General features: G+C 31.3%; 2 protein-coding genes and 1 pseudogene across 2 annotated transcripts; 2 read left to right on the plus strand and 1 right to left on the minus strand.

Annotated features, from left to right (window-relative positions):
- Positions 1 to 362: 362 nt before the first annotated feature.
- On the plus strand, positions 363 to 3,552 carry SPX4 (SPX domain-containing protein 4). Its single transcript, XM_022918780.2, has 3 exons — positions 363 to 828; positions 2,575 to 2,740; positions 2,823 to 3,552. Exons 1-3 carry the CDS (start codon positions 511 to 513, stop codon positions 3,305 to 3,307), a joined length of 969 nt encoding a protein of 322 aa, XP_022774515.2. The 5' UTR covers positions 363 to 510; the 3' UTR covers positions 3,308 to 3,552.
- Positions 3,553 to 3,827: 275 nt separating this feature from the next.
- LOC111316308 (phosphate transporter PHO1 homolog 9-like) lies at positions 3,828 to 8,681 on the minus strand (annotated as a pseudogene).
- A 14,199-nt stretch (positions 8,682 to 22,880) lies between these two features.
- Positions 22,881 to 25,155, plus strand: LOC111315990 (transmembrane emp24 domain-containing protein p24delta9-like). The gene is made up of 4 exons (XM_022918007.2): positions 22,881 to 23,187; positions 23,498 to 23,707; positions 24,545 to 24,621; positions 24,789 to 25,155. The coding sequence occupies exons 1-4, from the start codon at positions 22,975 to 22,977 to the stop codon at positions 24,931 to 24,933; spliced, it is 645 nt and encodes a 214-aa protein (XP_022773742.1). The 5' UTR covers positions 22,881 to 22,974; the 3' UTR covers positions 24,934 to 25,155.
- The last annotated feature ends 217 nt before the right edge of the window (positions 25,156 to 25,372 follow it).

A 25,372-nucleotide genomic window follows, 5' to 3' on the forward strand; every position in this document is an offset into this window, starting at 1 on the left:
CAAATACATGTTTTAAAAAATCAAAAAATATTTTTTCAAATCCAACGAGCTTAACTTTTTTAAAGAAAATGAACACGAAGTTAAAGTCTCTAAGTTAAAAAAAAAAAATAAAAAAGATTTAAAAAATTACATGTAAATGTTTAGCTGACATTGCATGTGACATTACATATTCCATTCACATAATAAAAAAAAAATTACCATATTAACAATTTAACGATAATACTTTAATTTTATTTTATCTAAATTGATATTTTACACCCCATAAGTATAAAAATTAAATTTATTCAAATTATTATACAAAACAAAATTCCAACTGATTACATAATTCGACTTCTTTTTTTTATTGTTTTATCATCTTTATCCATTTTTCATTAGATTCCAAATTCCTCCTTATCCTTAAGATTCTCCTCCCTCTTTTATTTTCTCCGTTACTCTATCTGAAAGGAAAAAAAAAATCCAGAAAAAAGCATCATCATAATTGTCAAGAAAAAAAAAAAAAAACAGTTTTTAATGAAATTTGGTAAGGAGTTCAAGACCCATCTAGAGGAGACTCTACCGGAGTGGAGGGACAAATTCCTATGTTACAAACCCCTCAAGAAACTCCTAAAAAATATTCCTTCAATCCCATCCATTCAACCTCGTCTTCCCCATCATCAACGGCCTGTTTTTGCTGACACCACCAACACATCTGTTACGGCCGTTGATCATGATCATCAACAGCCTTCGGTTGATTTGCAAGATTGGTTCGTTAGGATTCTGAATGAAGAGCTTGAAAAGTTCAATGATTTTTATGTTGATAAAGAAGAAGAGTTCGTTATTCGCTTTCAGGTTCTTCACCCTTTTAACCCTCTCTCTTTTATCTTCATTTTCTTTTTCCTTTTTGGGTAATTGTAAGATTTTGTGTTACAAATGAGTAAATGGGTTATTGGGTTTTTCTTAATTTTTCCATTTAATGTGCTGTCTTTTTCCTTGGGTTTTTTCTTTTGGATAGGTATGAAAATGAAGTTAAATTTTGATTTTTTGATGACATGAAGATAAAAACAAGTAAGATTTTAGGAGTTAAGCTTTTGTTTTTGCTTTATGGATTGTTGGGTTATTGACAATATTGGAAGGAACAGTTGTAGTGGCAAGCAAAGTTTGAAGGTTCAATGAGAATTTAGAAACTCTTTGTTGTTTTGGCGATAAAAGGAACATAACAATAAATTTGACTCTCCCAATGAGAGGATTATCTCTAACAGTCCTAGGGAAAACAATCCCCATAGCATCACATTAAATCGAACATGTCATGTTCCCATGGCATTCCAACAGTCTTTAACCAGCTAAGAATCTCTAAGACAGTGGGTAGGAGTTTCGGGTTCTCTGTTGCATCTTGGGCAGTTAGAGGGAATTTGCATTCCCCATTTATGAAGCATTTCACGTGTCGGGATCTTTTGATGTTTGCATAGCCAAAGAAAGTTTCGGATTTTTTCATATGCTGATATAGGTAAAATAGTGGGGATTTGAGAGTTATAACTTTGAAGACAATGTTTTCAATTCCTCTGGTTCCTCTGTGTTTATACTTCTCCTTTTAATTTTGTGCTCAAAGTTCCTATAGTGCATGCAATTTTTCAAAAGGTTATTGTCTTGGGAATTGCTTATGGATGATGAAACTTAATGCAAGCTTTTAAAATTGTCAAGCAAATGTAGCAATCAGAAACCAGTATCGGATGGTTTTAGTTAGATATCTTAGGGAGATTATAAACATATAATGTTGCTTGCATCTGAGTTCCGACATAGTTTTAGTGTCCCGTTAAGCTGACCTCCATAGGTTTTGGTAAGTTGAGAAAACCTCTCATGATGATCCTTTTTATGATATCGACTAGATATCTAAGGAGCTCTGCTAAAGTTTATTTACGTGAATTTTCCTAAATGTCTTATATGCCTTCTAGTTATTTGGCAGTGGTTGAGAGCATGAATATTATTGGCACATCATTATCATTCAGATAAGCTGTTTCCTTGGGTGACATCATTCTTGCAATGATGCTATGTTGGTCTAGTCCTTTGACATCTACTCAAGGTGTTCAAGAATCTAAATTGGCCAATTGTGCTTAATATGCCTTGACCTAAAGTTCATCTTTTGTTATTTTAGGTAATGCAACTTGCCTATTGAAGCCATTTTAACCCAATACGCTCTCCTCATCCCCATTCTCACCATGGTCTTCTTATTCCCATAGTACAAATGGCCAGCCAATCTTTTCAATCTATTTTAATTTTCTATTAATCATAATATGATTGTTCCTTCAATGTTCTAGTTGGCATCTATTGCATCAAAACAAAAGATTGAAGTTTGTGATCTAGTATATATAAAAGAACACTAATCTCATGTGAATGTTTCTTAAGTAGTTTATTGAGTTCTTTTTACTTTAGATTTTGGTGCTTGAGAGTAATGAATCTGCATAAATCCTATTCTGTATTTTTTAAAGATTCCTAGTGCAATAATCTCCATTGGAGGCATTGACTTGGTCAGTGAAGGGATCTCTGCATGTCATTAATGTTGTATTTCTAATTCTTGATGCAATTATAACTTTATAACAGGAGCTGAAGGAAAGAATTGAACAAATTAAGGACAGCAGTGGCAAGGGTGAAGTTTTTTCATCAGAGAGTGAATTTAGTGAAGAAATGATGGATATCCGCAAGGATCTTGTCACTATTCATGGGGAGATGGTGCTTCTCAAAAATTTCAGTGCCCTAAATTTTGCTGGTACAGAAATTATTGCATAAACTTCTTTCGACTATATATATCTGTCAGTTTCTAAACCATTTGCATATTTCTGCTTCTACAGGGATCGTTAAAATTTTAAAGAAATTTGATAAACGAACAGGGGGACTGTTGCGACTACAGTTCACACAACTTGTCCTTCACCAGCCTTTCTTCACAACAGAATCTCTTACAAGGCTAGTCCATGAGTGTGAGGCAAATCTTGAGTTTCTCTTTCCACTGGAAGCAGAAGTCATTGAATCTACCCCGCAAGGAAAACCAGAGATACCATCAAATAACACTGCTAATCATTCGCAGGAAGCTTCATCAACTCTGGGAGAGGAAACCTTGGATTTATATCGAAGCACTCTGGCTGCAATGAAAGTGATACGTGGCCTGCAAAAAGCAAGCTCCACCTACAATCCCTTATCATTCTCAGCTCTCTTTAAGAACCAGGATGATGACAACGGTGCAATAACAGCAGAAAACTCTGCTTCAAACTCTTCAGCTACTCTGCAAAAGGGCGAGGAGGCTGATAAAGAGGATGCACAATCGGTGCAACAACGCTAGTTTATCCTTTTTCTTGGCTACTTTACCTTTTATTTTCATTTATTTCTTCGAACAATTGAAAAATGAATAACGTGCTTGAAGCTGTGTTTACAATTAGTTTCACAGTATATAAGCCTGGAAGGGTCGCATTTTCTTCATAAACCGCGAAAATATCCAGAATGTTATGAACTGGCACTACCTCTTTTGTAATTTTCTTGTCTATTAAGAAGGGTATCACTATCATCAGGTTTTTGAATTTTCTTCAACTGGTTTTGCCATGATAAGCCATATTTCCATTTATGTTCCCTGAAGTTTCCCTTCCATTTTTTCTAGTTTCTCGAGTGGTCAGCATGCCCTGGCTCCCAAAAGGAATGAGAATTCTTTTGATTATCCATCCTTTCAATGATATATGGTCGGTTATCAGTATGTAGTTTTTATCCAATGCATATTGTCTCACTATTCAAATGTAATTGTGCTTTTGCTTCCCCCATTTACAATATAAAGAATTACAAAAGATAGTAAGTAATCTAGAATGAAATTTTCATTGAATTTGTAGGAAAAAAACCCAATCTTCTATCATTTGTCCTGTGCAGTGAATGTTTATAAACCCGTATCCATAGTAATCGTAGTAAAAAGGCAAGGGTACTGTTTTGAATGCTCGGTACTTGCCCACATTGTTCAAATGCTCATTCTCCAACCTGATCAATTGAAAATCATGTTATTGAATTATTATTATTATTATTATTTTGGAAAAGAGGCTGCAATCTAGATATAAAAAAAAAATTATAAGTGTTGAGATTTGAATTTCAAATCGATTAGATGTTATTTTTTAAAAATAATTATATGATTTAATTTAACGGAAGCACTTAAACAATGTTCAGAAGACAAAAGCTGATATAATGTGAAGTAAAACTAACTCATGCACATTGTGGCCTAAAAGGAAAAGTCAAAAGCCGAAAGCCGATGAAATGTGAAACTAACTCATGCACATGATTGCATCAAGGCAGAGAGGAAAAAATTTTGATGTCGAGCAATGTTAGGCATAGCAATCTAAATAAACATGAAACTGTAACTCTCAAGTAAAATAACTCTGGAAACAATGTTTTACTTGGCTTGTTGGGGAACTTCTTTTACCTCGATTCTAGGTAAAGGTTAAACCTCAGAACATAGATTCCCACCAGATAACAAGAATCTGTAATAACTGCAACGAACACTTGATTTTTTGATAATCTAGCTCTCCTACCTCAAGTCCTTAGCCCTTTCATGGCCCCATAAATGAAAAAAAAATTTTTTTTTTGCCCAATGTTGACTTCAATGTTAAGAAAGATACAAAATACAGAATCTGAAACTTAAGTCAGTTGATTCATGCAATCACTATTAATAGGTGACATCCAGCAGGTCAATCATGGTACTTGTAATCCCTTCCCCTATCCTAAGTTTGTAACTTTTTTTGTACTAAAAAACAAATATTCATTGATATGGTTTCAAGGAGCACATGGACTCTTTAACTCATATTATTACCTAATTTTCCGATTTTTTCTTTTACCGTAGAATATAGTAAGAGAGAACTGAGAACTAACTACAAGAGTTCAAAAATACCTGAAGAAATTCCAAATGCCACGGCGACTCCAAGCTAGCAACTACAGCAATCAAGGCTGTCTTAAGCAGGAAAAATACAGTTTGAATACTGCATCCAAGCAAGTCTTAATAGACAGTTCAACACCTGCAATTTTACACCAATCAAAGAAGGTCAGTTGTTTCAAACTGTTGACACCCCTACAAGTTCCATCACCAGTAGCGGATGCATTTGCATCTTCCACAGCCCATCACCAACCAAAATGGAAAATGAAAGGTATGGATAACAGGAGAAATTAATGGCATGAGACTTATTACCATGGCTACAAAATAAATTCCCTTGTGGGGTAGAATTAGCTTATCTCTCAGCCAAGGGTTTCTTGAATTTCTTCTAAGAAGTTCGCAATCTACAACAATGTCCCAATATATATTAATCATTGTTGGTTACTGCGGCCAAGACCAGCCAAGCAGTAGTTTTCTGCACTTGGAATTCATAAGTGGTCCTAATGGCAACCGCAGCAATTGTTGAGAAGTATTTCAGACCATTAAGAGCATGTGCTACATCTTTTGCTTAAAACAAGCGCCTAAGGCACTATATAATAAAGATGAAACAAAGCATTAAAGAAAATCCTGAAATGAAATGGCAATTTGACATGCAACTGGAAATAATTAATTGATGAAAATACAGTTTCATTGCTGCATAAGATGTATTGTAACGAACAGAATGTTTGACAAACAATTTGTGAAAATGTTTAGTTTTTGTTTTTTTATATTCGTTTATTAAATTTAACAAATAATCATGAACAATGTTTTGGAATTCATTAATTAATGAACAAATCATGTTATGTTTTGATTTATTTATGCCGATAGATATGTGCATTGTCAGTAATTACCTGAACAAAAATGCGCCAATAAGGAATAATGGCTACAACTTGGTAAACCACTTTATAAATTTCACTCTTCTCACAATTGTTCAATCTCTCCCTAAAGTTTCCCCAACCATAGTAGCAAATGGAGAACTCCAAACTTCTAAATGCTTGAACCTGGTATGAAACGTCAATGAGTATTGATCAGAAAACAAACCAGGTTGAAGTTACAATACTATTTATAGATTGTTGGCCTGAATGTCGAACCTGGCTGGTAAGTTGTTCTGCCAAGAAGAAATCAGGGAGGGTGACCTACATGATGATAAATGAAGATGAATATCACTCTTATTACATGACTTTCCTTATATATCAGTGAATATAAATTTACAATTTTTTTTTTAGTTTGCTACCTTGTAAAGAGGTGCATAAATACAGTGACATGCACTTCTGATAAGAAAGAATCGACTTGAACGACATATGATATTGAAAGGGCAGAATGTTATTGAAAGCACAGCCTGCAATACAGGTACACCAGTGAGCATGACAGGCAAATGTTTTTCATTCAGAAGTTCATCTTGAAATAGCATTTCAATGAGAAAATTGTAGTAGAGAAATGTGTTCTATATAAGACTTACAATGAGCAGGAACAAGGGGATTAGTTCAGTTTTGAAGCCTTTTGTTCTTGGGTCAATCTCCATATCCAAATCTGAAAAAACACCAGCTAATGCAAGCAGAGAAAGACCAGAACTAAGAAGAAGTACTTCTCTAAATACCAGCTCTGTTCCTTGCTTGAAACCAAATATAAATGAAAAGTTGACTCAATATCGCTTCCAAAAGAATATATTCCGGAATACATGATCATGTGAAGAAGAATGTAACCAAACAAACTGCAAAATGATGCAGCAGAATCATTAAAACAATCATTGGATTTGGATTTGCAAAATGACTGCCTCAACAAAAAATTACTAAGAATCAAGAATGTTGAAGGAAATTTACATTTGGTTGACTTTACCTGCAAAGTGGAAATATGGTGATCATGTAATGATCACGTCCCTTACTGTCAAGGGGATCTCTTGTACGTATATTCACAATAATCGCCACTATAAGTGCAATTGAGCAACCGGAAAAGAAGCCTGCAAAGTGAAGAGAAATTGTCTGTTAAAAACAAGGAATTGGGATGGACTATGGAGATTGAAGAGCTCTAAGAAACCTTTTTTTTTTGTGGACAAAGAGATGATTAAAAGTAATTGTGCTTTTATGATTACACAAAGTCTTTACCAAAGAAAAATGTAATTCTATGTCTTTCTTTTTTAGCTTGTGGTCTTAGAGTTTTCATTCCTTTTCTGTGATTTCCATTTGCAAAGTGTTTAACATAGATATTCTACCCTTTCCATGATCTTAGTAACCTGTCAAGAAAAAAGGGGGTAAGAACAAAGTTAGTGACAAAGTGAAATTCATTTAGAACCCGGAACTTAGCTCAGTGGTTCATGCAGTCGCGGTCTGGGGTTCAAATTCCAGCACCTGCAGCCCTTTTCCCCATCCTCAAGCTGTGGCCTCTTTGAACAAGAAAAAAAGGGAGGGGGGGAATTCATTTAACTGACATAAACAGAGTTCTGTTAGCTATTTCTAACCTCATCAAACCTGCCAAGATAAGATTTGTCCACCATCTGTAAGTAAGCTTTTGATGCATTTCGTGATGTGATCTGCGCTATTATAAATTAGTACAAATGAGCCAAGAACATTCTGGTTTTAATTGATTATGACGCAGAAAATGAAAATGACAGACCTTGTCATATTTCTTCATGATCTTGGAAAAGGCCAACTGATTTAGGAAGCTGATAAATCAAATACACATATGATCAGCTATAAAGCCAATAAAAGATATTCATTTGTTTATAGTTCTAAGGAAAAAGGAGGAAGCCATGTCAATTACCAGTAACTTATCAAAAGCCTAAGCTTTCTGTAGAATTCAACAAAAGCCTTGGTCATTTTTTTCTTCTGCTTTCCTAAGCTCTTGCCTCCTGAATGACAAGTCTGATTTTGAACTTTTGATGACACCTTTGAGTGTTGATCTAGGAGTTTCAAGCTCAACTTTGATCTTTGCATGATCCAAGACGTCCAAAAGAGCTGGTCTAAAGCCCTTTAAATTATTAGCTTCCCCTCCACCGAGTCTACCATTACCTTCATTCATTTCTTCCTCTGATATTCCTTCACCGCTCATCTCAACTTCTTGGATAACATCCATCCTTGTCCATCTTACACATAACAAAAAAAACCCAAAATTGAAACTTTCAGATCACATCAGAAGAAAAACCAAAAGGTATTTTTTTGTTATAGGAAACTGGATCTGTTCAATTTATCAGATTTCAGGTTCTTACCCTGCCTTCCACCATTGGTGGGATGACCAACTGATGAAGAAGTGGAAGAAAATCCATTAGCAGCAAGATTGACCATATCAGTTCCTCCAACAAATGGATTATCAACCTTAATCCTAAGAGCAATCAAGGCATTCATTTGCTTACTCAACTCATCGGCCTCCACCATCACTTCTTCAACTTTATTCTTGTAAAACTTAATCACCTTGTTGAACTCATCGTCAAGCCTCCTAAAGAAAACTACCTCGCACTCACCACCTTGTTCACTTGACATAAGAAACTTGGTGTGGTAATCCCCTTCTCTTTCTCCTTCTTGTACTGCATTTACTAATATCACCTCATCTTCGTTGTTCTTCCTTGGGGAACCTGATACCGGTTTGTTAGTCCATCAAATGCACTGTAAAGTGCTACCCTTCTCTTCAATGATCCTTTTGGCGTTGCTGCCATTGGTGACGGTGCCTTGGTCTGTTGCTTGAACCTCAAGATATCTTTCAAAATTGACTTGAGTTTACTGTAATCAATGTATGCTTCTTGCTATTCTTGCACCATTTGTGCTGCAAATTCTTTCCCAAACTTCATCTTCTTCCACCCTAAACAAACTCAAAAAGAACCCAAAGATTAAAAAAAAAAAAAAGAAAATTGAACAGAATTACAAAGATTTTATGAGTTTTGAGTCCATAAGTTATATATATATATATAGGAATTCCATTTTCCAAGCTATGCTCTATCATCTTTCTTACTTGCTTCTTTTTTTAATGTTGTGATGGCCATTTCTCCTACATAATCTCAATTACTAGAATAATAAGTAATGAAATTAAGAATGGCATCAAAGACCCATTTTATTTATTTTTAAATCAATCTTGTTCATGGCATTCCATTTTTAATTGTAGTTATTTTGGTCAAGAAAATTAATCAAGCACATGTCCTTGAGTTACGGCTGTAATTAAAGTAAATTAATAGTCCCGTAGGTTATTGATAAAATAATGAAACTCTTAATTTCAATGATTAAAGTTCAATATCGGACAATCTCAATTATCAAAAAAAAAAAAAAAATACTTATTAGATTTTCCAAAGAAAGATGAATTTCCGAACTTATTCGTATCAAACCCCTTTGAAAATGTTCACATTAATGAATGAACTAATTAAAATAAATATATAGGAAAAACTACCAACAATAGATATATATATTTTAAATCCATTGGGATTTACATAATAAAGTTACCCAAAAATTTTTTACATAATCTTGGAATCGCACCTTATTACATGGGAAAAGCTACCAACAATACGCTTTATTTTTGTCTTTGTTATGTATCAAGATAGATACTGCTCAACAGTCATTAAGTCACCTTTGAACAATTCAATTTCAGGTCATAATCTTATAGACCCTTTAATATTATCAAGTTGCAAAAAAAAAAAAAAAGCTGAAAATTTCTGCTTACTAAAGAATATATAATATGAACATGAGTTCAAATAATGAAAGAATTTAATTGATGGATTATGACTTGGTTTCTTGATGAAGAGTAAGGCCTAATTAACTTGTTTTTCTTGTATGGTTTTGACATTACATTCTTGAGTCCAACCCTTTTCTTTGTTTTCAAAATCTGACTTTCAGATGAGACTTGTTCGGATAATAAGAAAGATCTCACCAGCACTTGTCCTGATCATTGTTGCCCTACACACAATGTTTTCTTTCTGAGATCCTTCTATAACCCATTTTGATGGTGGAAAAAAACCGAAAAAAGAAACTTAATACAATACATTTCTTTTGATGACGACGAAATATTTATCGCACTCTCAATTATCATTTTGAGGTATGTTACATAGACTCGAGATATAATATCAGACACGGGTATATATCTAATACGAATACATTATGTGTTTATAAGCTTTTTTATATTAATTTTAATAATTAAAGTATCATATCCTTTTGAATAAGGAAGACATTGAGGAGTTCAAAAGGTGTCAAACATGAAGGACTTTGAGGACTTCATAAAATTGAATTTGTAAACTAATTATGCCTCTTGGACATATGAAATATCCTGTATAGCTAACTTGCCTTATTTTTATATTCCAAAAACATGAAGTAAAAAAATTTTACAAGTTGCAGTTGCCTAATATATATATCCCCATACTGTTTTGTTGTATAATTGACTGTGGGTAAGTCTTGTTTTGTTTAATAATATGGTAATGTCATTTTCATCAATAATTTTGATGAGTTTACCCCGTTTTTGATGTCATTATATAGATATATTAGAGCCTTCATTGGGAAACATTTTTTTTTGTGGTCATTCAAGGGGATAGAGCCCTATAATAAGAGGGAGGAAAGAAGGCTGAGGTCGAACCCTAGTCTTAATGTTTTCTTAAGGCTGTCTTGACCATTAGGCTAAGCAGTTGAAGATATTGGAAAACATTTGCTCTTTCTGATAATAACATTAATCCTTATTAAATTGCTTAATAAATTTTCTTAATAAACAATTGTTGCATGTGAAAACTTATATATTTTAAAAATATTCTATAATAAAGATAAAGTTATATATTCTATAAACAATCAAAATTAATAAAGTTTTTATTATCAAAATCTACACTAACATGCAAAATTTGTTCTTTACAAAATATATGAAAGAAAAAGAAATTTTAAATAATTATATATTGAATATATAGTTATATATTGTACGAATAAATGAAATTAATAAAATGTATGTTAATAAGTGAAGTTTGTCCCATGCGCATATATCAAATTAATATAAAATTGATTATTTTTAATGTTAATGTAAAATAAAAATTTTGATAGAAAAAAATGACTTTAACTCTTTCTTATTTATAGCATAAATAAATTTAAATGAAAGTTTTTCAATGTAAATAAAGTTTTTTTATTTATAAATTAAATAAATCTTATTAATATTTATAATAAAAAATTATATAGCTAAATTATTAGATTAAAATTTTTCTTTTCCTATCAAAGGGAGACAAGGAGTATTCTCACCAATTAAAAATTTAAAGCATTTTTGTGTTGTTGAGCGCATTCAGGCTCTTGCTAAGCCTTGATTCATTTCAGGGATAGTTGCAATCACTGTATGCTCAACTCCAACATCCTCAACGCCTGAAATATGCCCAATAACCCAAAATAAATAGGAAAATAATTGATGCAGCAACAAGTTAGAAAAATTACTATATGGTGGTCAACGAGTCACCATTGAATTGGCAGACCAACTCTCGAAAGTATTATTAAAGTCTGTTTCTCCTCTTCCTCTTGAACGCCTGATGAGTTTTTTTTCTTTTTTTTACGCAAAGTAGTCACCGTCTGAGAATAAAAAAAAGTATTATAAGTATTGAAATTCGAATTTTAAACCTATTACATAAATCAACTTAGATAAGTTTCGAGTTTAAAACATTAATGAGTTTATATCAGTTAGATACTTAGATTTTCCTGTGTAGACTACTTGTATTATTTTATTCCATGATCCATGGAAACATCCACAAGTTGCAGTAGCCCAATGCCCACATGCTTTTTGTTGTATAATTGATTTTTGGTAAGTCTTACTTTGTAACCATGCATTTTCAGCAATAATTTTGGAAGAGTTTAACCTGTTTTTTCTGTTATAAAATCAATAATTTCATAATAGTTTTGGATATCAAATATGTAATTAACCCAAGTTTTAATTGCTTAGATACAGTTTTAGTGGTGGAAAAAGACAGCTTGTGGGTAAGATTTGAGAATCACCAAACGTGTAGAAGCTGAAAATACAACAACTCAATTTTCCAGAACCTGTACGATAAATCTAGAGCATGAAAATGATGGCTTTGGTCCATAGTTCTGAAGCAGTGTGCAAGAAATTAGCATCCATGATGTTTATTGGAACCACTCCATGATGATGGACAACCAAAAACAGGTGTAATGTGAGAGTGTTATTTAATGTTGACATTACAAAAAGAAGACCTTTTATAAATTCATTAAATTCGACGTAATTGAACAAAGCATAAGTAACCTCTTATAATTCAACCAAAAAAAATCTTTGCAATTCTTTCTATCCCTCATTGTTTTCATGCATTGATGTTAATCAAACTTTCAAATTGAACTATCTAAAAATTAAAGCTTTTATTTGCCAGTTTCAGCTTAACTTTGTCTTTGAAGTCATTTTCTGGAAGTAAAAATGTCGTCATAACTTAGTATACAGTTACTCATGATGTTGTAATAGTGTCCATCACTTACCCAACTCACCATTTCTCCAACTCTATAAATGCTATGTTCTCAGTTTCTCAACATAAACACAGGCTGCCAACATCTGAGCCATAAAACCAACCTTCATTTTCCTTTCTGTTATCTTATTGTACCTAGGAAAAATAAAATGCAGGTCAGGATATATATAACAGTAGCAAGAAACAAGGCTTTGAGATACAAACATTCTGATGAAATATTTATATCAAGATTGAGTTTGTATTTCAAAGCCTTGGTTTTGTTGCTGCTGTTGTTTTGAAGTTGGGTCTTTCCCCTTTTACCTTCATTCAAGTAAATGTTATGGTAGAAGCTTTTGCTACATGTCATGTCATGCAAGTAATTTAAACAAATTTAGGATTATTATTTGGTTTACTTTGGTAGATTTTTTAAACTTTACAAACGGAGTTAAAAAATTTTATGTGTTTTTTTATTGTATTAATTTATTAATATTTTTTAAATGTATTTTATCGAGATATGCACTAGTCTTCTAATTCCTTGATGGAGTTTAAAATTTCAGTGACAATGTCCAAAAATGAATGCTTTCAAAGTTTGGGATTTTAAAATTTTAAATAATTCAAAAAATAAAAAATAAAACGCCAAAATTTACAAACAAAGTAGAAATACAGTTTACAATACAAGAAATAGGAACTGCATTAAAAATAAAACTCACTTCTATTATCTATACATTTAATTTTGTTAATGCATGGCACCCTTCTCCTCACTACAATGTCTCACATGGCACAATCTCCTTTTTTTTGTTTTTGTATTTTTTTTAATTTTTTTTTCAATTCCTTTTAAAAATTTTATAAATAAATTTTTAAAAATTCAATTTTTTTAGGATCTATTTTACTAAGTATTTTTTTTATTTTTAAATTCATCTATTAAAAAAATATTATTCATATACAAAATTTAACTGGGGTATCACGTGATGATCCTTGATTTTTTTTCTTTTTTTAAATTTTTTCTTTTTTTTTTTATTTTTCTATGTACGATCCCTCTAAGTTGTGTTTAAGGTCGGCAAATTAACCCGAAACCGTCGGGTTTCGACCCGACCCGATCATTTAGGGTCAGGTTTTTTTCTTGAAAAAACGGGTTTCAGATCGGGTCGGGTCGAATTTATTTTTTGAAATATCGGTTTCAGGTCGGGGTCGGGTTTATATGAAACCCGACCCGAGATATTTACTAAAATACCCTTAATATATATGTAATTTTTTTTTAGGGTTTCTGCGTTTTGATTTCTTTCAGTGTTCTTGTTTTTCATCCGTCCCATCCTTCTCATCTCTTCCGATCTCTTTAAAATTTCTCATCCACCTATCCAATTTCAGCCATCCCACCTGTTTTCATCCATTTAACTTTCATCTATTTAGCTTTCTTCCTTCAAATCTTTCCTCTATTTCAGCAAAAAAAGCCATCAAGCCAGAAAGAGGAAAGTCAATAGGACAGAAAGATAGACGGGTCGACCAACCATTTGTACCTATGAACGATCATTTCCTCTTCTAAGAAACAAAAATTGCAACAGCGGAGCCTTCCTTTAAGTAATCTCCATTAGTGCCAGGCTACCAGCAGACAACAGTTTTGAGGTAAGTCAAAGTCATCTCTTTTATAGATTTTATTTACAAGTATCAAATTTTTTTTTACCAGTAAATCAATCTCTTCATTTTCATTTAAAACCTTAGGAATAATTTATAATGAATTAGAGAATCTAGAATTACCTTCTACTGTTAAGCTTATGTTGAGCATGTTGAGTTTTTACAGAGACTTGGATTAACTGTTATGATATCAAATGAATACCCTTTAATGAATGGTTGTAGTGTGCGTAAAAACATGATACCTATCTTAGGTTACTTGAAAAAAATTGGAATTCTTAAGTCAAAACTAGGGGAATTTGTTAGAAATTATCTACAAGTGTTGCAGGCAAGTGTGGTTGTTGAGCTTGCTTCTGTTATCAAGTGTCTTAAGGCATTTGATGTGGACTGTCCATGACTGAACACGTGATAAGAAACATATAACAAGGACCTATAAGAAAAATGCATAGACAGAAAACTTACTAGTTCTTCTTGTAAGATTTTTCTTTCTTAAGTGCTTAACGTCTTCTTCTTTATCAGTTTTGAAATGGTAGCTTTAGCCTAAAAAGGAAATTACCTATGGTGTTACTGAAATTTTATAGTATGGCATGACAGCATATGTGAATTAATGATGGCAAAATATAATTCAACTTTATTTTTTAACTGACAGTATTAAGCATCATTCTTTGTCATATAAATAAACTTAAATCGGCTAGCTTAGATTCAAGGTTATTTAGTTTTGATTTCATTTCCTCCACATCTTTAGCAAACTTTATCTCCTTTATAGTCTTCAATGTTTTCACCTCGCGATCTTTCAATGCATTGAACTCCTTTTCCTTCACTGACTTCAATTCCTTAGTATCAAGAATATCCTCCACTGGCTTTGATTCTACATTTGACTCATTGCTATTGAAATTATTATTCTTTAGCTTCAGCTCACTATCTTTTGCTAATTTTAAGTCCTGAACATTACATCATTCTTCAGCTCTATGCCTTTTATTAATTTTAAGTCCTCAATATTAACATCATTCTTTAGCTTCAGCTCTGCATCCTTCATTGGCTTTAAATCCTCCGCATAGAACATATCTTCCTTGGCTTCCATTCTCTATCCTTTATAGGCTTTATCATCTTTGACTCCTCAACCTTGGCAACCTGATGCAGTGAAGAGAACATTGATAATTTATTAATTTTTTTAGAGGTATTAGGTACAAAATTCGTCAATGAACTTGAAGTATATGTTTAAATCTCATATTCAAACAAAAAATCTCTTCAAGTTCACTTTTAGATTAAAAAGAATATATATTTTCCTTTAAAAGATAATGCAATCACACATACAAGTACATATATGTATAACTTAACTTTAAGGGCTAAAAAAATAGACAAAGTAGATCTAACCATCTGCAGTGGTGCAATAATCCCAACTTTATTCCAGTAACATGAAAACTCTATATTCCAGTAACATGAAATCAGTTCATCAATAATTTGGTGTAATCAAAATTTGACATAAGGCAAATAAAGTGGGTCAGCATTTTTCTGAATAAGATGAACTCTTATATTTATCAATTCTTTGAGAGCATGTTGTAACTCAAGGTTACTCATACACTCTTTAAGTATAAGAGTTTGATTTAAGTTATCCAACATTGCAATTCATCCACCTTTTCATCCAACTCTTTTTTCAAATATCAAGCTGTACAATCAGTGCTTAGTCACTGTTTATAGAGCTTGGAGCTTTCGACTGCAAGAGAGTTAATGCGACAGTTTAACTTGTCATTAAGAAAAGGAAAAGAATAACTATAATTAAACAAATAATAGATCATGTTGCATAGAATTTCAAGTATTTTCATTCCAAAATGAGCAAATAATACAGTAACTTGATTTCTTATTAGTATATTTAATGTTAGCCTCTTTACCTTTTCTTTTTGAAACGTTAGATTTTTTACCTCTTGGTCATGTTGAGCCTTTTGCTTATCCAATCTTTAAACTGTCATCTCAAACTCATTCCTCAAAAACTCGAATTCCTGATGCAGTTTTTCACTATTTTGGCTAGCCAACTTGCTCTTCCTCTGTTTTGATAACATATAAAATTACATATAAACAAGATGTCTTAAATATCCAACCAATATGTAAAAGAACCAATCATTGTGTATCTCATGACAAATCACATATACACAACGGCAAGGCCAATAAGAAAACATGAAATATTAGATTAGTCACAAAATTTCCATCATTTTTCAAACAAAAAACTTTGCTTTTAACTTCATTGTTCTTTTGTTCCACTTTCCTAAGAACACAAGTAATAGGATCTCCCTTTGTTATGTTGTTGTGGGTTTTTTATAGGGGGAAGGGGGGTTGGGATTCCAGAGAAAAAGTAATAGAAAAAGAAATTCTATGACCTAGAACTAGAAAATTTTAGTATACAAAGAAATGCTTAGATCATGCCAACTTGTAGAAAACAATAAAAGACAGTTAATAATTACTTCCAACAGGAGCAACTTTGCATTGATAACTAAATCATGCACCAGATCAGATTTAATAAACCACTATATTTAATTGGTTAGAAAAGCAAGGAAAAATACACAAAAATCTTTCTTGATACTCTGAATTCCCAGTTTTAAAAAATCACCTGATTTGGGGAAGCAGTTCAATTACTCCTATTAAATGCTCCACTTTCTATTAAAGAAACCTAATTTGACATTTATCCACTCCTCAAACAGTGATAGAAAAAATGGAACTAAGCCACACAGAAAACAAGCACCAGACTAATCAGCTCAAAACCAAAAAATAAAATTTAAAAGAAAAAAAAATTGAAGTTAGGTTCAGTTGACTACAAAGTTCATTTATTCCACCAAAAAATGCACTAACCTAAAAGTAAAAAATTCTATCTTTTTCTTTTTTAGTTTCTCCGTAACCAAACAAAAATAATAAATAATGCAAAAAAATTTAAAAGCTTTTTTTAAAGAATAAGTAAAAATAGTACCTTTCTTTACGTTCTTGAATATTCTTCATTTGAGCTCTATAATGATTCTCAGTAAACTGTTTAGCCGCTGCCACCTTCATCGTCAAGCTTGACCTTAACACCTCCTCTTCTCCACTCTCTTCTTCCTCTATGCCCTTCATATATATCTCTCTCTTATATGTATTTATTTATATATTTCCTCTTCTAAAAACTCTCAACCATTCTGTCTTTCCCTTGAAAAAAGCACCAAAGCTTTCTCATTTACTGCCAACAGCCAACAAAGAGATTATGAAGAGAAAACACAATTCTTTCACTATCTTTCTCTTTATCCTCTACTTTCACCCTCTCGATCCTTCCCCTTTACAAACCAATCAAAACCTTCCACGTGGGTTTTGCCAGTGTGAGGGTGTTATGATGCTTGTTTGGAGTGGGTTTAGGGTAGAATTAGGAGGAAAAAAGGTCAGGTTTTTTATATTTATTTTTATTAATTAAGCAATAAGTTTAATGAGTGTTGTCAGCATAAGAGAGAGGGAACTCTCATACACGGTGTTGAATGCGTGAATAACACTTCGAAGGTGAGGTGTTGAGAGGTCGTTTTTCGATCATATATGATATTTTAGGACAAAAAAGCTGCAAGGACGAGCCACTGGGTGTTGGGTTGTGATTGGAGAGTATTGTTCACTCGCCTAACATACGATGTTGGTTTTTGTCTTCTTCTTCAATTCTTCGATTAGCCATTAGCTGTCTATTACTACTAAAAAAAGTGAGGGTGATCTTTTCTCTTAGTGTTGACACACAAATTTACTATGACCTTAATTGTAGGAAAAAGAGCATGTTTCTGTGCAGCAATCGTTGTATTCAATAAAGGCCATTTAAGCTTTGAAATTCATTCATTACATGCACATTTATCAATATACAATCCTAAACCATTTATGCCTTTTAGAAATATCCTACTTGTAGAAATCTAATTCTCTTACATTAGTGAAGACAAATGAAAATATTTTAACTTGTTTTATATGTTAATTAGCCTCTTTATTTGGCTAAAGTTGCATGTTAAGTGAACAACCTAAAGATGCATGCTAAGTTGTACATGGTAGGATTATCTTTTACTTTTTTTTTTTATGGAATGAACTTTTCTAATTTTTTTGTTACTTAGATTCTAAGTTTGTTTTTTAATTGTTTAAGTAGAATTAACTCTAATTTTTTTTTTTTTATGAATAAAGGTGAAATATCTAATTTGGGAGATAATTCATGTTCCCCAACATCTTTTACTTCTACCTCACATCAATCACCAATTCAGCAAACTCCCATTCCAACATCTGATGAAAATACAACTCCATCACTAAGTGTGACTAACGATGGTGCTGAAGTTGATGATAGTGGGTATAACTCAAGTAAGCTAAAATCAGAAGTATGGAAACATTTTAAAAAAGAGAAGATCAATAATGAATGGAAGGCAATATACAATTATTGTAAGAAAAAACTTGGTGATGCTTTTAAGAATGGAACAAGTCATTTGCGTGATCATTCAGAGAGGTGCAACAAGTGATTTCAAATGGATATTCGTCAACAAGTGCTGCTAGCAAATAAAAAAAAAGGCAGATTAAAAAGTAACACTAAAAAACTTTTTCTTTGATCAAAATGTCACAAGGATGGAGCCTGCCAACATGATAATCATGCACGAATATCCCTTATCAATGGTTGATCATATGTAATTTAAAAAGTATTCTTACAGTCTTCAACCTTTGTTTGCTATGTCTTTTCGAAATACTATAAAGAATGATATTTTGAAGATTTTCAAAGAAGAAAAGGCAAAAACAATATCCAAATTAGAAGCTAATGAAGGAAGAATTGCTATTACCACTGATATGTTGACTGCTAATCACCAAAAAAGAGGATACATGGCTGTCACTGCTCATTACATCGATAATCAATGAACTTACAAAAACGCATCATCAGGTACATTTTATTAAATTATCTTATTTTAATAGTATTTATTTTTTTATTAAGTAATTATTACTATTGAATTAATTATTAAATTAGTGTAAATAATTGATTATTTAATTAGGTTTGAATATGTGCCAACTCCACATACGAAAGAGGTCATTGCTTCAAGTTTGATGAAATGTTTCTTAGATTGAAATATTGATAGAAAACTTTTATCTATTATAGTGGATAATTGTAGTGTAAATGATGGTGTTATTGAGTTGTTAATTGATAGAATTGGTTGTTGTGCACTTTTGCTTAATAGGACTTTTTTTCATATGCGTTGTTATGCACACATCTTGCATTTGATTATGAAAGATGGATTGAGTATGATTGAAGATGGAATTGAAAGAATTCGTGATAGTGTCTTTTTTTAAGGTGCTACACCAAAGAGGTGGGAAAAATTTGAAGAAGCAGCACGTCAATTGCGTATTCTAACTTTAAAAAAGTTATGTGTTGATGTCAAAACAAGATGGAACTCTACTTACTTGATGCTTCGAACAGCTTTGTTTTATAAAAATGTTTTTCCTTGTTGTGTGCAATTACATGGTGATCCTTTATATAAATACTTGTCAACTGAAAATGATTGGATCATTGCAATTGAGGTTTGTGAGAAGTTGAAATTATTTTATATATCACTGAAGGTTTTTCTGGCATAAAATATGCTACTGCAAATCTTTATTTTTTTAATATTTGTAAAATCAGATTGGCATTGAATGAATGGATTATGCATTCCAATAGAATTATTTCATGTATGACTGTGAGCATGTTAGGTAAATTTGAAAAATATTGAAATGATGTGCATGGTATAATGGGTGTTGCCACAATTTTAGATCCAAGGTACAAAACAGAGTTGTTGGAGTATTGCTTTGAAAAGATTTATGGAGAAAATGCTGAATTTGAAATTGAAAGGATTGTTCAAGTATATCGGGATTTGCTTAAGGAGTATGAGGAGAAATTAGCTTTAGAAAAGGAAGAAAGACCTTCTATTTCAGGCTTTTCATCTTTAGATTGTGTTGGTGCTACTGAATTGGGAAATCTGGGAGACTATGATGATTTTGTTTCAAGAAAAAAAAAGAAGAAATCAAAAGTAAAATCAGAGTTAGATCGTTATTTGGATGAAGAAGTCATACCAAGAAAAGGGAATTTTGATATATTGAATTGGTGGAAACTAACTGGACCTCAATTTCTGATCTTACAACTTATTATTAGAGATATTTATGTCATACCAATTTCTACTGTTGCTTCAGAGTCTACTTTTAGTATGGAGGGAGGTTGGTGAATGCGCAACGCAACAGACTTCATCATCAAATATAGAAGCTTTAACATGTTGTCAAAATTAGTTATGGGCTGAAAAAAAGGTACAGTAATGCATATTATGCAATTCTATTTTTTATTTTAACATATTGTTAGTTATTATATTTTGTTGTTATATATTATTTGTTAATATTTTATTATTTCATTTGTAGGGTCAATTTCATTAGAAGAAAAGTCTATTTATGAAGATATTGATGAGAGTGAGATTAAGGAAAAGATAACTAATTTGGTAAATAATATTATTCTTTTTGACTAATTCATTTTTATGTTATTGTTTTTAAATATATTATTTTATGAGATTTATTTATTCATCTTATTGTTTTATTTTATAGGACTAGTGTGGTTAGAGGAGAATGATGATATGGAGCTTAGTGATGATGAAATGACTTATTGTGATATGAAAAAAAGGTACATAACACTTCTATTGCTATTGGTCATGCCGATGAACTAGGTAAATATTGTATAGTGTATCACATCCAGCTTTACTGCTTTAGCCTTTTTCTCATTATTTATTAGTAATCTAAAAACTGATCATGCATTTCTGTTATTTAGTGGACAATAAATGGTGTGCATTCTCCTTTTGATAATGTTTAAGATGAGCTTCATTTATTTCCATATTTTTTAAGAATAATACAACATTTTTAATAATAATATTCTCAAAATGGTTAGTTTATTGTAGAGAAGATGTTCTTTAGAAGATTGGATAGAAAAACTTTTATCAGATATTAATATTTCCAAAAGTGTCTTACTGACAACATTTTTTGAGTTGAAAGCTGTTGTGATTGAGCTGGAAGCTGTTGTGTTTGAATTGAAAGCTGTTGTGTTTGAACTGAAAGCTGTTGTGAGGTCTTGTAGGTGTTTACTTAATGCCTCTTGTAATTGGATGAATATATACTTGTATCTTTAACTACAGTTATAGTTAGAATTTGACTATAAATTCATATTAAATTATGTTTCATGGTTTAAATGTATTTGTCTATTACAGCATTTGAAAATTTAAAATTGACTATTTTTATGGTTAGAATTTGACTTAAATCCACATTAAATTATGCTCTATGGTCTAAATGTGTTTGTCTGTTACAAATGATGTTTTCATGTGAAAATTTAAATTGGTAATAAACTGAATTCAGGTCAGGTTGGGTTTTATTCGGGTAAATAATATTTGTAACGGGTCAGGGTCGGGTTTTTCACTAAAACCCCCGATCGGGGACGGGTCAGGTATCGGGTAAAAGCACTAAGGCTTCGGGTCGGAGGCGAGGAAAAAAAATCTAACCCGCCCCGCCCCGATACCAACTCTAGTTGTGTTATGTGACACTTGCATGCTTTTCATTTTTTTTAATATTTAATAAATATTTTTAAGATTTTTCTTTTTTTGGATGGGATCTACTTTATACCCTTTTTTTTTCTTTCTAAATTTATTTTTTAAAATTTTTAATAAATATATTTTAGATTTTGATTCTTTTTCGCGTGAAACCCATTTAAACATCAAGGATACGTCACGTATTTATATATATTTTAATTTTTTTTTTAGATTTCAGTTTCTCTTTTTGTCACTTATTTTCTTTTTGTTTCTTTCAAGTTTATAAACATAAATATTTTTCAAAAAATTTTAAAATTTTTTTATTTCATCAACTTGATACTAGAGCTATTTTTATTTGTTAAGTTATTATTTTTATTATTTTTTTAATTTACTTTTTCTTCTTCTTCTTCTTTCATTTTAAAAATTTTTTTTCTTTTGATATTTTAATTTTTTAATGTAAGATTCATTTGATATTATTGATTAAAATATTATTTATTTATTTATTAAATTTTTTAACGGAGATTAACTTGAGAAAGGTCAAGTTCTATAAAAAAAGCTCAGATCGAAAGTGCATTTCAAGTACTTCATCCCTACCTATTTCGAGATATATATAAAAATATATATTTTATTATTTATTTAATTTTATACATATATTATCATATTTGATGCATAAAATTATTAATAAAATAGAATAATAATCATTTTATATTATGTTTAATTTGTATCTAAATGGAGGGATAGAGATTACAAAGAGTTTTAATATTCAATTGGCATAGGATTATTCGATTCTCCCCAAGTAGAAAGCATTATTTTTAATCAATGAAATTAAACTTATATGTCTAATTATACTTTTAAAAATTATATCAATAATTTAAATTATATAAACTTTGAAGATCATAAATAAATTATCCTATCATATTCATTGTATACATCAAATACAAAATAAGACGACATTATTTAATCTAATCTTACTTATAATATGATATTATCTTATCCTATCATAATTTTATATATCAAACATGATTTATATGTATTGTATTAATAAAGTTATTTCTTATTTTAATTTAAAAAATTAATATTTTAAAATTAATATAGAGTATCAAAATAGAACTGAGTTTTTTTTTTTTCATTTCCCAATTTTTACCTTTTTACTTTTTTCTCTTTTTTTTGTATTTATTCTTTTTATTAAATAAATTTTATGACAAAAATTAATTAAAATATTCGCATATCATTTTTGTTTATCTTTTTTATTTTTTAATTAGATATTTAAAAAAAAAAAGTTGTATACATAGAGATAACAAAATAAAAATTTTTTACCGGTAGTAAAGCGCCGGCATTTTTCTAATTACTATTATTATACTTTACAATTTTCATACGTGGCAAAATCTAATAGGCTGTCATAGACTCCATGAATTAACATGCGTACATTGAAGCCAACATTAACAGAAACAGATCTGTTCCAAAGTTTCGGAAGTTTCAAAGCAAAAGAAACAAAACCTGAGATTCAGTTTTCTTTAACTAACTAGACAAGAATGTTTAGATTAAATCTGGGTTTGGTTTTGATAATCCTAGGATTAATGTTGGAAATAGACATTGGAGAATCAATGAGGTTTGAGTTGGAATCAGGGAAAACCAAATGCATTTCAGAAGACATCAATACAAACGCAATGACTGTTGGCAAATACACCATTGTCAATCCAAATGAAGGTTACCCTTTGCCTGATTCTCATAAACTCACTGTCAGGGTATGTCCGAAGCAATTTTCTTTTATTTTCTTTTTTGAAATTTTGGAGTTTGAATTTTGATTGATTTGAGGAATTGAGTTTAGTTTAGAAAATTCGGAGATAAAGTTCGTTCTTTTTGGGTGAATCTATGGTGGAAGTTTGATATATTAACGAATTTGGATTGTTGGATTTAGATAATAATTTAGAATAAAAATGGGCAAATTTAAAAGTTCAGTTGTCCCTGAAAATAGTTTATTTGCCAACAGTCATTTTCTTTCCAGTTTATGGGATATATTTTGGTGATAACAAGGTGTTTGTTTTTTTTTTTTAGGTGACTTCACCTTATGGGAACAATTATCACCTTGGAGATCATGTGGATTCAGGTACTTTTGCATTTACTGCAGTTGAGGGTGGTGATCACACTACTTGTTTTTGGACAATTGACCAAAAGCCTCCGGTAAGGATTACGATTGATTTTGATTGGAAAACTGGTGTTGCTGCCAAGGATTGGTCCATGATTGCGAAGAAAGGTCAGGTTGAAGTAAGTGTATTTACCTCAACCATTTTCATATTGTTTGTGGTTAGTACATTGATTAATGTTTAGATTAGATTTTGCAACTTTTGGAAACACAAGTAGATTCGTAGATCCTGTCAATGGTAGCACTTTCTTTGTCTATATAATGACTACCTTTCATGTTTTTGATCTAATATAAATCCAAAATAGATAATTTCATACTGATGGTTATATACCTTTGGTTAGATCTGATAACTCGTACGTGTATTTATTTCATATTTAATACATGTAAAATATAAAAATTATTAGGTCACAATTTGGTTGACAAGCCAAACATATAACGCATTTTTTGGTTTTAACCAAACTCATTTATCATTTTTGCTAAAATTATATACCATATTACTTTCATGTCTTTTTTCGTATCATGTTATTGAATCTTGTTTAAAGTTATATATGGCTTTGGCTGCCTATATTTGCAAAGCTGTAATTTTAAAGAGCTGAAAACATGCCAGCAGTTGAAAGTCTTCAAAACATTCTTCCATAGTTCTGTATGGTTTAGTTTGCCCTCTTTATACGAACTATAATTATAATTAACCAATCTTAGTATGGAGCTGCTTTGAAAACATAGGAGGGAAGGAAAGGATAAATGTACTGTGCACCAGTCTGGTGTGAGTTTTGATATGATATGGATGTCTGGAGACCTCAAGAAGTCAGTAAATGCTATGTCATAGTTCTTGCTTGTAACATTGGATGCCTGTTAACATGAAAATAGTGATGGTTAAAAACATGTCACACTACATCTTCAGCGAGAGTTTTGGATTGAATATCATGGTTATTGACTTGACATTTTTTTCCTTCTGGTAGACAACGGAACTTGAGTTGAAGAAATTATACGACACTGTCACATCCATTCATGAAGAGATGTTTCATCTTCGTGAGAGGTATGAAACATTTAGGGATGTTACTATTAGGCAGCATTCTTTTGTTGGCTTATTATTCTCCTTTTAAGAAAGAAAGAAACTGACTTTCCTCAGGTTATAGGTAATGTCAAGAACCAATAGGTTTTCATATTTTAATCTTTCCTTTTCTCTATCTGTTTTTTTATCAGGGAGGAAGAAATGCAGCAGCTTAATAGAGAAACAAATTCAAAAATGGCTACTCTTAGTTTCTTTTCGCTCGTGGTTTGCTTGTCGGTGGCTGGGTTGCAGATATGGCATCTGAAGACATTTTTTGAGAGGAAGAAGCTCCTGTAGCTTTGCTCTGTTCTCCTTCTAACCTTGCTGTTTGCAAGTTGTGGGATACTCATACGCAACAACTTCATTGTTCTTTTCAGAGGCCAAAATGTAATAGACTAATTTATTTATTAATCTGGAATTGTAGTTTGCATAAGTTCACACTATGAAATTTTCCTATCTGCTGTAGTTTGAACATTGTTTTTTATTGATTAATTTGCTGAATTAATTATATTTGTTGACTATCTTTTGAGTTGAAAATTTGTAAATTGTTAATCCTGAAAAGGCACAAGGATTATATGAAATAAGTCCCAGATTATGATACTTACATGAACTAAAATTAATGACTGGTTCATTTGGTAATAGATTTGATAATTTATAGAAGAGATCTAGGTTTCTCAAAAAACAGTAACAGTTGGTAGTTATGATATTGGATCTATTTCATTTTCATATATAATTT

This window comes from Durio zibethinus, chromosome 24 (genome assembly GCF_047325235.1).
Source record: "Durio zibethinus cultivar Kanyao isolate XHJ-2024 chromosome 24, ASM4732523v1, whole genome shotgun sequence".
NCBI classification, from domain to species: domain Eukaryota; kingdom Viridiplantae; phylum Streptophyta; class Magnoliopsida; order Malvales; family Malvaceae; genus Durio; species Durio zibethinus.

Excerpts from the sequence above, each read along its gene's own strand:
- SPX4 (XM_022918780.2), top strand. The coding sequence starts at position 511 with ATGAAATTTGGTAAGGAGTTCAAGACCCATCTAGAGGAGACTCTACCG. Across the intron at positions 829-2,574 it reads AGTTCGTTATTCGCTTTCAG|GAGCTGAAGGAAAGAATTGA; the intron begins GTTCTTCACCCT and ends ACTTTATAACAG. Across the intron at positions 2,741-2,822 it reads CAGTGCCCTAAATTTTGCTG|GGATCGTTAAAATTTTAAAG; the intron begins GTACAGAAATTA and ends CTGCTTCTACAG.
- LOC111315990 (XM_022918007.2), top strand. The coding sequence starts at position 22,975 with ATGTTTAGATTAAATCTGGGTTTGGTTTTGATAATCCTAGGATTAATG. Across the intron at positions 23,188-23,497 it reads CTCATAAACTCACTGTCAGG|GTGACTTCACCTTATGGGAA; the intron begins GTATGTCCGAAG and ends TTTTTTTTTTAG. Across the intron at positions 24,622-24,788 it reads ATGTTTCATCTTCGTGAGAG|GGAGGAAGAAATGCAGCAGC; the intron begins GTATGAAACATT and ends TTTTTTTATCAG.